Source organism: Delphinapterus leucas, chromosome 1 (genome assembly GCF_059928025.1).
Source record: "Delphinapterus leucas isolate spDelLeu-1000000601 "Yukka" chromosome 1, BTC_Dleu_Yukka2, whole genome shotgun sequence".
Classification (NCBI taxonomy): Eukaryota; Metazoa; Chordata; class Mammalia; order Artiodactyla; family Monodontidae; genus Delphinapterus; species Delphinapterus leucas.
Genome location: NC_143129.1, coordinates 115,083,832 through 115,103,133, shown reverse-complemented (window position 1 = coordinate 115,103,133; position 19,302 = coordinate 115,083,832). Strand labels below are relative to the sequence as shown.

The window sequence follows — 19,302 nt, the reverse complement described above, 5'->3', positions numbered from 1 at the left end:
TCCTTCCTAGGACACATACCATCTGTAACTAAAATTACAAGAGAATAATCCATGTTCATAAAATTAACCTTTAAAGATAATAAAAGATAAATTAGGTTCTGCATCCTCAGTATGAGAACACAGGTAAATATGATTCGTTCCAGGAAGGTTTTCATGACAAATGATTAAATGAATGTAGGCTCATAAAAGATAAACTTATATTAATCTGTTAATTACTACTTTGTCTGTTAATAATCATTTTTATTACTCAAAACAATTTCCTTCTTCCCAGAATGATGACATCAATACATTGCTGTATTTTACCTCCTATTACCTCTCTATTATTAAAAGTAGATACAATGTAGTTTTTTAGATTTTTGAACTATCAACATCCAATACGTTTTTAAATTAGACAATAAGTAAGAATAGGTATCTGCTAAAGAAATCAACCAACCCTGAAAGACAGCTGTGGAATAAGAAATAGACCTTACAGTTTACAAAGAGAGGGAGAAAGCATCAGGACTGTACTATTCCTAGAAACTATGCCTACTGCTTTGACACTATGGGGACTTTATTGCTCTGATTTATTTATTGTGAAGCCAAATTCACTTTCTCACTGTTAATGCTGCATCTATGACTCTGGATCAAATGTGAATGTGTATTTATATGTTTATGTATGCATATGTTTTGGTTTATATTTTTGAACTACGGTGAGCTTCAGAAGCTTTATCTCTATGTAGTATATCGTCGACTCATAAAATGATTTTTTTAAAAAAAAAACTTAAATGTTTCATCTCAGAAGCTCATGTCCTATGTAGTCTTAAGAAAAAGCACCTCTACATCAAGCATTAAGCCAAAGTAAGAATTTCAAATATACAAGCAAATCTGATATATGTGCTACAGACTTAATTGAATTTATCCTAGAATATGAGATCCAAATGATATATGCATATTAAAAAATTGGAAGCATTCTGCATTAAAAATTCAATGGCGTTTAGGTCCTGAAATTTGATTTCAAGCTCCAAGCATGTGTTATTAGTAGTCGTTGTGCAGAACAAATAAATCAGCTGTGACCTAACCAGGACTATAATGCAGCTAATACCTTTTCTATTTTCTAGAGATCACTGTTGCCTACCTCCTGACATAACAGAAAAAATTTAGTCCAAACTATTTTCAAAGATATCAACTTTAAAGACAATCTTTCTTAAACCTATTATGTAAAAGCATGTTTTACTAGTCAAGTTTAATTTCTATATTTATTTAAATTAATTATATTCCCACCAACATTTTACCTCTGGTCCTCGAGAGCCAGATGGTCCTTGGGGTCCTGGGTTACCTGTTTGGCCCTAAAACGTGGGGGTGGGTGGGAGAAATCAAAGTATAAACATTAATTTAATAAATATGATTTAAAAAGGAAACATATGGTAAGCAAAAAGCACTAAATATATTATGCCACACAAAGTTGTAATGACTTTCTGGCAAACAACACTCAATATATGATAATATGCCAAAGTTTTAATGACTATTCAGAAAGACTTAATTTATAACCATCGTCATTGTAGAAAACTTATTATATAGAGACAGGTGTCCATATATATATATATATATATATATTTATATTTACTCCTAAATGTTAGGGCTACAAACAAATTAATGGAAATCAAATCAAGGAAAAAAATTGTGTGTGTGGGTATGTGTTACCCAGAGATAAGACAGTAAACTTTGACTTAACAAAGTAGGGAACTCTAGATGAAGAACTGTTTCCATAAATAGCCAGGGTCCTCTGATTGTCTCTGAAAATTCCTTTCTCCTTTCATAACTATAAGGGGGCTGATTTTGTAATTAAGAATCACCTGGATTTAAATCCTTGTTGCTTAATCTCTCTCAGCCTCAGTTGTCTCACCAATAAAACACGAATAATAACAACAGTAGTAACATTCTTACAGAGTCATTGTAAGGATTAAATGAGACAATAAATGTATAAGTGTTAAGCACAATGCCTAGCACATAGAAAGTACTCATTAAATGTTAATCAATTTTATAACCATTAATCCTTCCCTTCACATCCTCTCTCCTCTCCTGGATGATACCTAGAATTCCTAGATTGCTTTAATCCTTTCACTAAACTTCTGAGGATTCAGTTTCAATAACTCTGCAGCCATTTTCTGACATTCAGGCTAACAATGTGAAATCAGGGATGCAGAAGAAGGTCCGAGGAAAGAGAAGTGGGTAAAAGCCTGCTACTAGAGAGGGCTGGTGATGCTCTTAAGAGAGGAAACTACAGAACAGGGAAGGCCGGTAGTCTGATACCCTTGTTTTCATAAAAAATATTGAATTCATTATTTGTCATATTAAATTTCTATGTGAGCTTTAAATTTGACTTAAATAGGTCTCAGAATACATAAAATTGCTTGCATTTCTTATACATAAAATTTTATGTATAATATGGGTTTATCCACTTTCCAAGAAGTAAAGCACAGTTTTCCATATGTACTAAATTCAGTCTCGTAGAGTGCTAGAGTATCTGGACTTAAACAGTACACAATACAACTACTGCAATCAAATCTAGTGAAAAGTAATAAAGTATTATGCAGAAGTTCACTGAAGTTCCCCTAAATAAACAAAATTATAATCCATCATACTCCATCATAATCAGTATCTAAGGGAGTCAAATTCTTAAAATGAGTATTACCTCCAAGAGATAGAGATGAAGTTCTCACTGAGGCCCTCTAGTGGCAAAATCTAAACAAGACACTAAATTTACAAGCTTGAGGAAAAATCAGCATACACTAGGCCTTTGTTTTCAGAAAAGTTGATTGACAACCTGATATTTAAAAATATAAATTGTGGAATAATTTTATTCATCCTTCAGAAAAAATTTTCATTTTGAAAAACTTCAATGGCAAGTTTCCTTGAATGTCAATTCTCCTTTAGAAAAACTGAGTTTTCAAGTAACTTTTAGAGAATTGAATAATGATTAAAAGTAAACTTCTACAAATGACAGCAACTTCTAGCTAAAAAAAAATGGAAAGGACATAATTGTATTTATTTTCTCTTTTTAAAAAAATAATATTTCTTAACAACTTCAGATTGGTAGTTTCCTTTAGTTTTTAAATACTTGCAGGGTAAAAGCTTCCCTATTCCAGAATGTTAAAATCCTTCTGGATCAGGACATTCTCTTATCTTGAAAACATTCTTTTATGTTATAACTTAGATCCATTTGGAAACAGTATCAGTGACACCAACATTTTATGTAACAGAAAACCAAAAGTAGGAGATATAAAATAAGAAAGACATTCTCATGACTCTGGCATTCTTTGCATGATAGTAAACAAATGATTTAGATAGGCACTAACTTGTATAATCTATTTTTAACATGATTGCTGATACTGTGTACGTAATTTTTCATGAAACAGGTGTCTCCTTCCATAACGAGGAAAGTCAAACTACAATTTTTTCTAACAATAGATAGAAACAAGTGATAAATAAAGTGAAAGTCTAAAGGCAAGGCCATCTCATAAATATTAATTCATAAGTCTCTATCCTATCTTCAGTCCAAAGTATGTATATTTTGAAGATTTGATTGAAAGAAACAAAAAATAGCCAACTGTTTCCTACCAAACTAATCCCTGCTGACATTAAAATATTTTTATTAGAATAGTACAAAAAAGGTATAACACGAGCAAGCAAAAGCCTCACGCTCACCATTTCAGGTTCCCTGCATCACTGCCTTAAAGAACCACATTAGAGTTTCTGGTGATTCCAGGAAAAACAAAAATTTAAGGTTTTAAGACAATGTGCTAAAGGTAAAACAGGCTGTCTTTGCTTTAGCTTAGACTAGAGCAACGTTGGTAAGCATTATTACTAAGAGAGGATTAAAGAGTCACAGAGCTGCAAGGAACCTTACATATGATATAGCCTGACTCTCATTTTAAACACGAGAAATTGGATACCATGGTGGTTAAATGTCCAAGGTCACAGCAGGTCAGTGTCAGGGCTGGAACTAAAATCTACATGTTATTCAGACCAGCAATTCTCCCTCTCCCACCCCAATAAACATGTTATCAATATAAACTGAATCAAAGAGTAAGGAAGACATTAAAAAGGTTTACCTTATATAAGCATGATATTTGACTCTGGTTTTCTCAAGTAATTAATTACAAAGTGTAAGAGAATAATATCAATTATTTATTACTTAGTATTGACCTGAGAAAATGTGTCATGCCACTTCCTTTTATTGTTATCAAAAGTTAGAAAACCCTCACATTAGAAAACAATGAAGATATAAGATATAAGAAGAGGGTCAATCACTGCAGATATTGAAAGCCCCTTTTACGTGGTTTAGAATCATCCTTGAAAAACAGAAGCTTTTTGTTAGCTTGACCTATACTCGTGCCCCTTCTGAGATTCAACACCACGGCACAAGTCTGGGTAGATAGCTGACTGAGTGAAAACTAGTTAAGGCAAAACTCACCACCAACATGTCATTAGATAAATAGATGCCAAAAATTGTTCTTTGGATTAAATAATTCCTGGGAAATGTATATGAAATGCTGTCACTGTTAGAAGTCATAAAGAATGGTGTATGTAAAGTTACGTAACTTAATGCTGCTTCCGTTGATGCAAAAATAAACAATCCAAAGATGAGAGGGTGGAGTTAGAGGGAACATGATGAAATGCTTGGGAAAACAACACTCTTTTATAATGTTATATTAATAAATTATGATATTATATCTAAGTTTTTGTATCTACAATCACCTTCACAGAGTTGTAATCAATATTAAAACCCTAAAACAGGGCTTCCCTGGTGGCGCAGTGGTTGAGAGACCGCCTGCCAATGCGGGGGACACGGGTTCATGCCCCGGTCCGGGAGGATCCCACATGTCGCGGAGCGGCTGGGCCCGTGAGCCATGGCTGCTGAGCCTGCGCGTCCGGAGCCTGTGCTCCGCAACGGGAGAGGCCACAACAGTGAGAGGCTTGCGTACCGCAAAAAAAAAAAACAAAAAAAAAACCCTAAAACAATCTTAAAACATTAAAGCCCAGAACACTATGGCACAGTGGCTAAGTGCATGGGCTCTGACATATGTGATTTCCTAGGTTTTCCCAGGTGGCTAACTAACTAACTATGGGACCTTGGGCAAGTTATTTAACTCTCTGTGTCTCAGTTTCCCTAATTGGTAAAATAGGAATAATAATAGTCCCAACTTCATATGATTGTTTTAAGGATTAAATTAGACGTATAGACCTTAGAAGAGCACTTGGCTCTTTGTAAGCACTCAGTAAATGTTAGCTATAATAATTATTACGATTTTTAATATGCAGGTAAATACCTTTAACTCATGTTTTAACCATTTTTCATTTAAATGTTTTTAATTATCCAGTAACTTTAGTTTTATAGCTTCTTAGGCTTCAAGTTAACTACAATACATGGTATCCTTTTATTTCAATTAATTGATGGTCAAAGGTTAAAAAAAGACAAGGAACTAGAATATTTGGGCCCATAAGAGTGTGACAATGCTATTTTTTCTTCCGAATGTTTCCTTAATGAAACAGACATCTGGATAAATTAAAATATTATTTAAGGTGCCTTATATTTTCTGACTTAAAATCTACTGCTTAGTTTAAATACTGTCTATAATAGATCAACCAAGATCTTTAAGGCTCACAGAAATTTGGCTTTGGCTTGGGATGGGGTGGGGTGAGGAGGGTGAGATCCAATAATCTATGCAATGTGAGCTAAAAACTTCAAGGATTAGCTATATTCTAAAAGTGGAGAGAAAACGCCATACTGGTAGTCTTACATCCTACTTCTTACATTCCACAAACAACAACAGGTATCCAGACTCATGCCATAGTGTGTGTACTCCATGAACCAGAAAGAGCAAACCAAAAGTTCAAACCTACTGAAGGTCCTGGCTTTCCTCTCATCCCTGGTGGTCCAGGAAAACCCCTAGCGCCCTAAAAGAAAAGAACAGTACAGTGAAGAGAAAAACTATTATACGACAGAAGGCAGATACACCTCTATTTACAAATTACTAAAAAAATTCATGGAATTATTCTAAAATAATTGAGAAAACTGTTTTAAACAAGACTTGTAAAACCATATTGATACCATATCCTAAAAAACATATAATCAATGATTAAAATAATGAGTACTCCTTTCTTTTTAAAGAATTTATACATTTTCACTGGCTTTTGTTGTATTTATATAAAATTAACGGTAAAAACATTACCTTGTCTCCAGGATACCCTGGTTCTCCTGGCTCTCCCACAATGCCTTGTTCACCCTGGAGAGCACAATTTCACGTGAAGACACTTAAGCAATGCAAATGTGGCAATATTATAAGAAGGCAAATACTAGTTATACAAGAGTAATTTCTCTATTTTTCCTACTTCTGAGAAAAATTATATACTTGATAGTAGAGATTAGATCCCATATTTTTTAAAACAAGTATTTTATAAGTTGTGTGGATTCAAAAGAAAATGTGATAAGAAATCATCTCTATGACAATGTAAGTATTTAAATCACCTTATCACCTTTGATTCCAGGTAGGCCCTTATTCCCCGAAAGACCCTAAAAAAGAAAGTGATACTTTGTGACACCATAGAAAAATCAAAGCGAAATATCCATTATAAAAATAGAAACATACCATTGGGCCAGGGATTCCAGAAAGTCCAACTGGTCCCATAGGGCCAACACTGCCCTGAAAAGCAATAAGAAAGAAAGTCATCCTTGAGCACCCAACTAGAATTTAAAAGAGAACATGGTAAACTTAATTAACCCTGAATGGTTCATCTGACTAAGCTCCCACACATGCCTTATTCTTCAACTACTTCTTTTCCTTCTCACATTTATAAATCATACCAATCATTCAAATTTTAATGAGGTCTATCCTGTTTCCTGAAGCCTACTCATACGGATCTTGTCCATGAGCCTCCTTGCCTTCCTTGAGCTCCTATAATACTTACTACCCACAGCATTCATTTTGAAGTATTTCTCCAGAGAGATAATATCTTGATGATAGGGGAAATACTTTAGTGCCATGTTCCCAGGAAGTATTCAATAAATACTTCATTTGCTTGTCTTAGATTTTTCTTTCACCCGTTTATTCAGCAAACATTTATTGGGCAGTTACTATGTGTCAGGCATTCCAATGATTTTATTTCATGATTTACAACTTGCAGACAACAAAAATTACCATAATTTTAGGGAAATGAGTAGTAAACAAAAGGCTCTGCTCTTCTGGGTTTCTCTCATTCATTCATCATTTAATATTTATTGAGCATAATATGTATCAAACATTGTAGTGTTGTATGGTAGTGTTGAGGAAACAAACATGAAAGAGACATAGACACCAAAGTCAAGGTTTTCAATTTAATGCTCCAAAGCAAGATTACTCAAAAACATTAACTACCACTATCATCTCCTGCAAGCAACAGACCTAGAAAAACTTCTTTAATATGTCATCTTAGAATGTAAAGGACAATTTATAAGGGTTTTTGAAAGTAAAATTTTAAAAAATAGTGGAAATCTCTTGATTGTTTGGAGCCCACTAAATTTTTGTGTTATTGATGCCTTCACTTTCCTTCTTTCTCTTGCAACCTCTCTGTGCCTGGCTAACGTATCATCCTTCATCTTCAAATACTGAGTTGCTTTAAACCTCCATTTCTTGCTTTCCAAATGTTAAGGAACTTTGAAAGGTGTATTTGCAGCAATGATGAAAATGTTGCCCTTTTTAGTTGTAATCCAAACTTTTTAGGATAGCATCCCAGGCCCTTACTACTAGTTTTCCATCAACCCTTTCAGTCTCATGTCCTTCCATTCGTCCCTACTCTCCTTTGACTTCTTCCTCCTCCAAACCCAACATTCTAGACACAATGGGCTGTGTTCTAGCCTCTGAACATGCTCTCCCTTACCACATGCTCCAACCCTTTGAAGATACAGTTACCACTGCTGGAATGTCCTTCTTCTTACAGTACTGAGAATACTGCCCTGTTTTTGTTTTTTTGTTTTCTTTTTTCTGTTTTCCTAATCTGTGCATTATGTGAGAGCAGAAGCATGTTTTATTCATTTTTTTATATCTCTGACCCAACATAATAACTGGCACATAATAGTTTTGAAATAAACTATGGAATGAACACTGGAGGAAGTAATCAACTTCAAAAATAAATTTAAAACAGTGATTTCCAGAGGTCTACATCCTGACATAATGGCCCATTTCTAATAGTCCACATTTATATAACTACAAATTTCAGAACAGAAAATATGACATCTTTACTTTGGGGTGAGTCTTAAAGTCTGTAAAATATAACTACTATATATTTCCAACATGTGTAAGCCTGAAATACATGAGACTGCTAGAGGCAGAGTAATACTTTCCAACTTAATGAACAGATATGCAGTATTAATACATCATTGACAAATTCTATCAATAGGAAATAATTATTCTTATAATTACAGTGGCTAGTTTATTCAAAGTTCATAGCTTTAAAACTTATGTAGTTTAAAACACACAGGGTTCTCGCCCGCGGAGACTGGTGGAGTCGGGCAGGAAGCTTTAAAGCAGTTTCATGCCGGGCCTTACCCCAGATTTTCTGATTTGATTCCTCCCCAGTGAGGCCCAGCATCGGTTCAAGATTCCCACGTGATTCCATTGCAGGCTGAGAATCAAAGTCTAAGCAAAATGACCTTGAAGTCCTTTCGCAGAGGACCAGAGAGTAGTTTGGAAAACGACCAAATATTCTGAAGCCCTGGTCTATAGTGTGGTATGTTTCTTTGTATGATTTTGTCTATTTAGATTTGCTTTTACCATTTGTCCTAGGGTTCTGACTGTTCGTTTTTTTGTTGTTGTTGTTTGTTTTCTTCTTATGAGTGTGTGTATATGTTTATTTGTGTGATTTTGTCTGTTTAGTTTTGCTTTTACCATTTGGTTTGGGGTTCTATTGTTCGTGCATTTTTCTTCTTTTTTCCTTCTTTTTTCTTCCTTTTCTTCTGACCCATGTGGGTGGCAGGGTCTTGGTGCTCCAGCCAGGTGTCAGGTCTGAGCCTCCACGGTGGGAGAACTGAGTCCAGGACACCGGACCACCAGAGACCTCCTGGCCCCAAGTAATATCATTTGGTGAGAGCTCTCCCAGAGATCTCTGTCTAAACACTAAGACTCAGCTCCAACCAACAGCCAGCAAGCTCCAGTGTTGAATGCACCATGCCAAACAACCAGCAGGACTGGAACACAACCCCACCTACTAGCAGAGAGGCCACCTAAAGTCATACTAAGTCCACAGATACCCCAAAATTCACCACTGGATGCGGCCCTGCCCACCAGAAGAACAAGATCCAGCCCCACCCACCAGAACACAGGGACCAGTCCCCTCCGCCAGGAAGCCTACACAAACCACTGAACCAACCTCACAACTAGGGGTCAGACACCAAAAACAACAGGAACTAGAACCTGCAGCCTGTGAAAAGGAGATGCCCAATACAGTAAGTTGAACAAAATGAGAAGAGACATATGCAGCAGATGAAGGAGCAAAGTAAAAACCCACCAGACCAAACAAATGAAGAGGAAATAGGCAGTCTACCGGAAAAAGAATTCAGAGTAATAAAAGTAAAGATGATCCAAAATCTTGGAAGTAGAATGGAGAAAATACAAAAAGCGTTTAACAAGGACTTAGAAGAATTAAAGAGCAAACAAAGAATGATGAACAACAAAATAAATGAAATTAAAAATTCTCTAGAAGGAATCAATAGCAGAATAACTGAGGCAGAAGACCAGATAAGTGACCTGGAAGATAAAATTGTGGACATAACTACCGCAGAGCAGAATAAAGAAAAAAGAATGAAAAGAATTGAGGACAGTCTCAGAGACCTTTGGGACAACATTATATGCACCAACATTCAAATTATAGGGGTCACAGAAGAAGAAGAGAAAAAGAAAGGTCTGAGAAAATATTTGAGGAGAGTATACTTGCAAACCTCCTTAACAGGAGAAAGGAAATAGTCGATCAAGTCCAGGAAGCGCAGAGAGTCACATACATGAGAAATCCAAGGAGAAACATGCCAACACACACATTAATCAAACTATCAAAAATTAAATACAAAGAAAAGATATTAAAAGCAACAAGGGACAAGCCAAAAAAAAAATATACAAGGGAATTCCCATAAGGTTAACAGCTGAACTTTCAGCAGAGACTCTGCAAGCCAGCAGGGAGTGGCAGGACATATTTAAAGTGACGAAAGGGAAAAACCTACAACCAAGGTTACTCTACCCAGCAAGGATCTCATTCTGATTCGATGGAGAAATTAAAACCTTTACAAACAAGCAAAAGTTAAGAGCACCACCAAACCAGTTTTACAACAAATGCTAAAGGAACTTCTCTAGGTGGTAAACACAAGAGAAGGAAAAGACAAACAAAAACAAACCCAAAACAATTAAGAAAATGGTAATAAAAACATACATATCGATAATTACCTTAAATGTAAATGGTTTAATTGCTCCAACAAAACACACTGACTGGCTAAATGGATACAAAAACAAGATCCGTATATATGCTGTCTACAAGAGACCGACTTGAGACCTAGGGACACATACAGATTAAAAGTGAGGGGATGGAAAAAGATATTCCATGCAAATGGAAATCAAAAGAAAGCTGGAGTAGCAATACTCATATCAGAAAAAATAGACTTTAAAATAAAGGCTGTTATAAAGAACAAAGAAGGATATGACATAATTATCAAGGAATCAGTCCAAGAAGAAGGTGTATCAATTTTGAATACTTATGTACCCAACATAGGAGCACCTCAATACATAAGGCAAATGCTAACAGCCCTAAAAGGGGAAATCGACAGTAACACTGTAATAGAAGGGGACTTTAACACCCCACTTCCACAAATGGACAGATCATCCAAAATGAAAATAAATAAGGAAACACAAGCTTTAAATGATACAGTAGACCAGATGGACTTAACTGATATTTATAGGACATTCCACCAAAAACAACAGAATACACTTTCTTCTCAAGTGCTCAAGGAACATTCTCCAGGATAGATCATATGTTGGGTCACCAAATGAGCCTTGGTACATTTAAGAAAATTGAAATTGTATCAAGTATCTTTTCCTACAACAACACAATTACAGGAAAAAAACTGTAAATAATACAAACCCATCGAGGCTAAACAATACACTACTAAATAGCCAAGAGATCACTGAAGAAATCAAAGAGGAAATCAAAAAATACCTAGAGACAAATGGCAATGAAAACATGATGACCCAAAACCTATGGGATGCAGCAAAAGCAGTTCTAAGAGGGAAGTTTAGAGCTATACAGTCCTACCCCAGGAAACAAGAAACATCTCAAATAAACAACCTCACCTTACACCTAAAGCAACTAGAGAAAGAAGAACAAAGAAAACCCAAAGTCAATAGAAGGAAAGAAATCATAAAGAGCAGAAATAAATGAAAAAGAAATGAAGGAAACAATAGCAAAGTCAATAAAACTAAAAGCTGGATATCTGGGAAGATAAACAAAATTGATAAGCCACTAGCCAGAAAAGGGAGAACACTCAAAGCAATAGAATTAGAAATGAAAAAGAAGTAAGAACTGACTCTGCAGAAATACAAAGGATCATGAAAGATTACTACAATCAACTGTATGCCAATAAAATGGACAACCTGGAAGAAATGCACAAATTCTTAGAAAAGCACACCCTTCCAAGACTGAACCAGGAAGAAATAGAAAATATAAACAGATCAATCTCAACCACTGTAATTGAGACTATGACTAAAAATCTTCCAACAAACAAAAGCCCAGGACAAGATAGATTCACAGGGGAATTCTATCAAACACTCAGAGAAGAGTTATCACCTATCATTCTCAAAGTATTCTAAAATATAGCAGAGTAAGGAACACTCCCAAACTCATTCTACGAGGCCACTAGCACCCTGATACCAAAATCAGATAAAGATGTCACAAGAAAAGAAAACTACAGGCTAATACCACTGATGAACATAGATGCAAAAATCCTCAACAAAATACTAGCAAACATAATCCAACAGCACATTAAAAGGATCATACACCATGATCAAGTGGGGTTTATCCCAGGAATGCAAGGATTCTTCAGTATATGCTAATCAATCAATGTGATACACCATTAATTAACAAATTGAAGGAGAAAATTAACAAGTTGAAGGAGAAAAACCATAAGATCATCTCAATAGATGCAGAAAAAGCTTCTGACAAAATTCAACACCCATTTATGATAAAAACTCTCCAGAAAGTAAGCACAGAGGGAAGTTACCTGAACATAATAAAGGCCATATATGACAAACCCACAGCCAACATCATTCTCAATGGTGAAAAACTGAAACCATTTCCTCTAAAATCAGGAACAAGACGAGGTTTCCCACTCTCACCACTATTATTCAACATAGTTTTGGAAGTTTTAGCCACAGCAATCGGAGAAGAAAATGAAATAAAAAGAATCCATAATGGAAAATAAGAAGTAAAACTGTCACTTTTTTGCAGATGACATGATACTGTACATAGAAAATCCTAGAGATGCTACCAGAAGACTACTAGAGCTAATCAATGAATTTGGTAAAGTAGCAGGATACAAAATTAATGCACAGAAATCTCTTGAATCCCTATACAGTAATGATAAAAAATCTGAAAGAGAAAATAAGGAAACACTCCCATTTGCCATTGCAAGAAAAAGAATAAAATACCTAGGAATAAACCTACATAAGGAGACAGAAGACCTATATGCAGAAAACTATAAAACGCTGATGAAAGAAATTAAAGACGAGACAAACAGATGGAGAGATATACCACGTTCTTGGATTGGAAGAATCAATATTGGGAAAATGACTATACTATCTAAAGCAATCTACAGATTCAATGCAATCCCTATCAAACTACCAGTGGCATTTTTCACAGAGCTAGAACCAAAAATTTCACAATTTGTATGGAAACACACAAGATCCTGAAGAGCCAAAGTAACCTTGAGAAAGAAAAACGGAGCTGGAGGAATCAGGCTCCCAAACTTCAGACTATATTACAAATTTACAGTAATCAAGACAGTATGGTATTGGCACAAAAACAAATATAGATCAATGGAACAGGATAGAAAGCCCAGAGATAAACCCATGCACATACTGTCACTTTATCTTTGATAAAGGAGGCAAGAATATACAATGGAGAAAAGACAGCCTCTTCAATAAGTGGTGCTGGGAAAACTGGACAGCTACATGCAAAAGAATGAAATTAGAACACTTCCTAACACCATACACAAAAATAAACTCAAAATGGATTAAAGACCTAAATGTAAGGCCAGAAACTATAAAACTCTTAGAGGAAAACATAGGCAGAGCACTCTATGACATAAATCACAACAAGATCCTTTCTGACCCACCTCCTAGAGAAATGGAAATAAAAACAAAAATAAACAAATGGGACCTAATGAAACTTAAAAGTTTTTGCCAGCAAAGGAAATCATAAACCAGACCAAAAGACAACCCTCAGAATGGGAGAAAATATTTTCAAATGAAGCAACTGAAAAGGATTAATCTCCAAAATATACAAGCAGCTCATACAGACCAATATCAAAAAACAAACAAACCAATCCAAATATGGTCGTAAGACCTAAATAGACATTTCTTCAAAGAAGACATAGAGATGGCCAAAAAACACATGAAGGATGCTCAACATCACTAACCATTAGAGAAATGCAAATATAAACCACAATGAGGTATCACCTCACACTGGTCAGAATGGCCATCATCAAAAAATCTATGAACAGTAAATGCTGGAGAGGGTGTGGAGAAAAGGGAACCCTCTTGCACTGTTGGTGGGAATGTAAATTGATACAGCCTCTATGGAGAACAGTATGAAGGTTCCTTAAAAAACTGAAACTAGAACTACCATATGACCCAGCAATTCCACTACTGGGCCTATACCCTGAAAAAACCATAATTCAAAAGGACAAATGCACCGCAATGTTCACTGCAGCACTATTTACAATAGCCAGGACATGGAAACAACCTAAATGTCCAGCGACAGATGAATGGATAAAGATGTGGTACATGCATACAATGGAATATTACTCAGCCATAAAAAGGAACGAAATTACGTCATCTGTAGAGATGTGGATGGACCTAGAATCTGTCATACAGAGTGAAGTAAGTCAGAAAGAGAAAAACGAATACAGTATGCTAACACATATATATGGAATGTAAAAAAAAATTAGTTCTGACGGACCTCGGGCCAGGACAGAAATAAAGATGCAGATGTAGAGAATGGACTTGAGGACACAGGGATGGGGAAGGGTAAGCTGCGACAAAGTGAGAGTGGCACTGACATATACATATTACCAAATGTAAATCAGATACCTAGTGGGAAGCAGCCGCATAGCACAGGGAGATCAGCTAGGTGCTCTCTGACCACCTAGAGGGGTTGCATAGGGAGGGTGGGAGAGATGGGATATGCGGATATATGTATGCATATAGCTGATTCACTTTGTTATACAGCAGAAACTAACATAACATTGTAAACCAATTATACTCCAATAAAGATGTTAAAAAAATACAGTAAACATCTCTGTGTGGAAATTATACAGCAACAATTCATGTAAGGAATGGAAAGGAATATCATAAAAACAAACAAATGTTTCTTTATTGTCCTGTTGTTTTTTCTATACACAATATCCTAAATTTTTGTTTCAGTAAATATATTACTGTGCATAGTCTGGCATGTTCAGATGAATGTACTTTGTATGCACAATATGCTATTTTACTTTTTAGTGACTCTGAAAGAAAAACCACAAAATAGTAAGTTTCAGAAGGTATCAAAAAACATATTCAGGGCGGAGTCAAGATGGTGGTGTGGGAAGTCAGAGAGGTTGTGTCTCCCCACAAGTACGGCACCTGCCGGACGCTGGTGGTGGACCCTGACGTCCAAGGAGATTGGTGGAACCCCCAAGCGAACCAGTAGGATGTGGCGGGACTGAGGGGGCAGTAGAAGTGGAGGCTGGAAAGGACCAGTGCCTCTAGGGTTGGCTGAGAGTGGGGAGGGGTTCCCATGCCTGGAGGGACCCTTGGGGGCTCAGATCAGGAGGGAGCATGCACAGCGTTTCCCCTTCCCAATCGGCTGGGGAAGTCTGACCAGCTCTCAAAGGCCAGGTCCTATCCCCTCAGAGGCCCCCTGTGGGCCTCATTGCTCCTGGGGGCATAGGAGGGAGGCCAGGGAGAACAGGAGGTCCAGGCCACGTGGGTCCTCGGGGAGCAGGAGGGAGAGCAGGAAAGGCAAGCAGGAGGTGCCCTCCAGGACCAGAAGAGCAGGAGAGGAGCAGAGGGAGAGCACCCCACCCACTGGAACCCAGGAAGCCTGCTGGGATTGCAGGTGGGGTCCCCTGCCCTCTGACACCAGAGGCAGGAGGCACGCCTGGGCCCCTTCTGTTCTGTAGAGCCTAAGCCCCACCCCCACCCCCCCACAGGACCTTTTCAAGCCCTGTGGATCCCAAGCATAGGCCCTGTCCTCCAACATCCATAGCCAATGTCTTTTCCACCTTTTTATTTTTTTCTTTGTTTTTCCTCTTTTTTTTTTTTTTTTTACTACTCTGGTTCTGTTTTACCTTCTGGTTGTTGTTTCAAGTATATTTTTATTTTTATATTCTTTCTAACATATCTGTTAGTATCCTACTCTAATTTTACTTTTTACTTTGTTATTGTTCCCCCACTTTGTTTTTTCTGCCCTTCGCAGCTTGTGGGACCTTGGTTCATGAGCCTGGGTTTGGGCTGAAGCTCCTGGGATGGGAGCTCCGAGTGTGAACCATTGGACTAACAGAGAACCTCAGACCCCAGGGAATATTCATCAGAGTGAGGTCTGCCAGAGGTCCTCATCACAGCCCCAATACCCAGTTTTACCCAACAGCTCACAAACATCAGTGTTGGAAGACTCAGGGCAAACAACCAGTAAGACAGGAACACAATCTAACTCACCAAAAGAAAAAAAAAAATGAGATGGCAAAAAAATATGTCACAGATGAAGGAGCAAAGTAAAAACCTACAAGGCCAAATAAATGAAGAGGAAATAGGCAATCTAACCGAAAAGGAATTCAGAATAATGGTACTAAAGATGATCCAGACTCTCAGAAATAGAATGGACTCATGTACCGAGAAAATACAAGAAATGTTTAACAAAGACCACAAGACCTAAAAGAACAAACTGAAATGAACAATAACTGAAATGAAAAATACACTAGAAGGAATCAATAACAGAATAACTGAGGCAGAAGAACGAATAACTGAGCTAGAAGACGAAATCGTGGAAATAACTGCTTACGAGCAGAACAAAGAAAAAAGAAGGAAAATAATTGAAGACAATCTCAGAGACCTCTGGAACAACACTAAAGGCATAAACATTCAAATTATAGGGGTCGCAGAAGAAGAAGAGTAAAAGAAAGGGTCTGAGAAAATATTTGAAGAGAGTATAGTCGAAAACTTCCCTAACATGGGAAAGCAAATAGCCAAGTCTAGGAAATGCGGAGTCCCATACAGGATAAACCCTAGGAGAAACACACCAAGACACATATTAATCAAACTACCAAAAATTACATTCAAAGAAAAAATATTAAAAGTAGCAAGGGGAAAACAAAAAATAACATACAAAGGAAACCCCATAAGGTTATCAGCTGATTTTTCAGCAGAAACTCTGCAGGCCAGAAGGGAGTGGCAGGACATACTTAAAATGATGAAAGAGAAAAACCTACAACCAAGATTACACTACCCAGCAAGGATCTCATTCAGATTTGACAGAGAAATCAGTAGCTTTTCAAACAAGCAAAAGCTAAGAGAATTCAGCACCATCAAACCAGTTTTACAACAAATGCTAAAGAAACTTCTCTAGGAGGGAAACACAACAGAAGAAAAAGACCCATAAAAACAAACCCCCAAAATTAAGAAAATGGTAATAGGAACATACATATTGATAATAACCTTGAATGTAAATGGATTAAACGCTCTAACCAAAAGACACAGACTGGCTGAACAGATACAAAAACAAGACCCATATATATGCTGTCTACAGGAGACCCACTTCAGACCTAGGGACACATACAGACTGAAAGTGAGGGGATAGAGAAAGATATTCCATGCAAATGGAAATCAAAAGAAAGCTGGAGTAGTGATAATCCTATAAGATAAAATAGACTTTAAAATAAAGACTGTTACAAGAGATGAGGGATACTACATAATGATCAAAGCATCAATCCAAGAAGAAGATGTAACAATTATAAATGTTTATGCACCCAGCATAGGAGCACCTCAATACATAAGGAAAATGCTAACAACCATGAAAAGAGAAATTGACAGTAACACAATAATGGTAGGGGACTTTAACAACATCCCACTTTCACCAATGGACAGATCATCCAGACAGAAGATAAATAAGGAAACACAAGCTTTAAATGACACAATAGACCAGATAGATTTAACTGATATTTATAGAACATTCCACCCAAAAGTGGCAGAATGCACTTTCTTCTCAAGCGCACAAAGAACATTCTCCAGGATAGACCACACGCTGGTCACAAATCAAGCCTCAGAAAATTTTAAAAAAGTGAAATCATATCAAGGATCTTTTCTGACCACAATGCTATGAGACTGGAAATCAATTACAGGAAAAAAACCCTGTAAAAAACACAAATACATGGAGGCTAAACAGTGTGCTACTAAATAACCAAGCGATCACTGAAGACAACAAAGAAGAAATTAAAAAAATACATAGAAACAAATGATAACGAAAACACAACAACCCAAAACCTATGGGACACAGCAAAAGCAACTCTAAGAGAGAAGTTTATAGCAATTCAATCTCGCCTCAAGAAACAAGAAAAATCTCAAATAAACAATCTAACTGTACACTTAAAACAACTAGAGAAAGAAGAACAAGGAAAACCCAAAGTCAGAAGAAGGAAAGAAATCATAAACTTCAGAGCAGAAATAAATGCAATAGAAATGAAGAAAACAATAGCAACGATCAATAAAACTAAAAGCTGGTTCTTTGAGAAGATAAACAAAATTGATAAACCATTAGCCAAACTCATCAAGAAAAACAGAGAGGATGCAAATCAATAAAATTATAAATGAAAAAGGAGAAATCACAAATGACACGACAGAAATACAAAGGATGATAAGAGACTACTATAAACAACTATATGCCAATAAAATGGACAACCACGAAGAAATGGACAAATACTTGGAAAGGTACAATTTTCCAAGACAGAACCACAAAGAATTAAAAAACACAAAAAGACCTATCACAAGTAATTAAATTAAAACTGTAATTAAAAATCTTCCAACAAACAAAAGTCCAGGAGCAGATGGCTTCACAGGCAAATTCTATCAAACATTTAGAGAACAACTAACACTGATCCTTCTCAAACTCTTCCAAAAAATTGCAGAGGGAGAAACACTCGCAAATTCATTCTACGAAGCCACCATGACCCTGATACCAAAACCAGAAAAAGGTATCACAAAAAAGGAAAATTATAGACCAATATGACTGATGAACATAGATGCAAAAATCCTCAACAAAATACTAGCAAATCGAATCCTACAACATATTAAAAGGATCATATACCATGATCAAGTGGGATTTATCCCAGGGGTGCAAGGAGTCTTCAGTATACACAAATCAAACAATGTGATACACCATCTTAACAAATTGAAGGATAAAAACGATATGATCATCTCAATAGATGCAGAAAAAGCTTCTGACAAAATTCAACACCCATTTACGATAAAAACTCTCCAAAAAATGCGCATAGAGGGAACCTACCTCAACATAATAAAGGCCATATATGACAAACCCACAGCAAGCATCATACTCAATAGTGAAAAACTATTTCCAGTAAGATAAGAAACAAGACAAGGATGTCTATTCTCACCACTCTTATTCAACATAGTTTTGGAAGCCGTAGCCATGGCAATAAGAGAAGAAAAAGAAATAAAAGGAATACAAATTGGAAAAGAAGAAGTAAAACTGTCACTGTTTGCAAATGACATAATACTATACAGAGAAAATCCTAAAGATGCCACCATAAAACTACTAGAACTAATCAATGAATTTGGTAAGGTTGCAAGACACAAAATTAATGCACAGAAATCTCTGGCATTCCTATACACTAACAACGAAAAAATCAGAAAGAGAAATTAAGGAAACAATCCCATTTACCATCACAACAAAAAGAATAAAATACCTAGGAATAAACCTACCTAAGGAGATAAAAGACTTGTACTCAGAAAACTATAAAACACTGATGAAAGAAAT

General features: G+C 36.3%; 1 protein-coding gene across 1 annotated transcript in view; it reads right to left on the bottom strand.

Moving 5' to 3' along the window:
- The window catches only part of COL24A1 (collagen type XXIV alpha 1 chain), a 430,389-nt gene that overhangs the window by 262,006 nt on the left and 149,081 nt on the right, over nucleotides 1–19,302 (bottom strand). The window contains exons 15-19 of the mRNA XM_022580934.3: nucleotides 6,630–6,683; nucleotides 6,509–6,553; nucleotides 6,213–6,266; nucleotides 5,884–5,937; nucleotides 1,272–1,325 (exon numbers count right to left, since the gene is read on the bottom strand). Coding sequence (XP_022436642.2) covers nucleotides 1,272–1,325; nucleotides 5,884–5,937; nucleotides 6,213–6,266; nucleotides 6,509–6,553; nucleotides 6,630–6,683 — 261 coding nt within the window. The remainder of the gene's footprint in view (nucleotides 1–1,271; nucleotides 1,326–5,883; nucleotides 5,938–6,212; nucleotides 6,267–6,508; nucleotides 6,554–6,629; nucleotides 6,684–19,302) is intronic.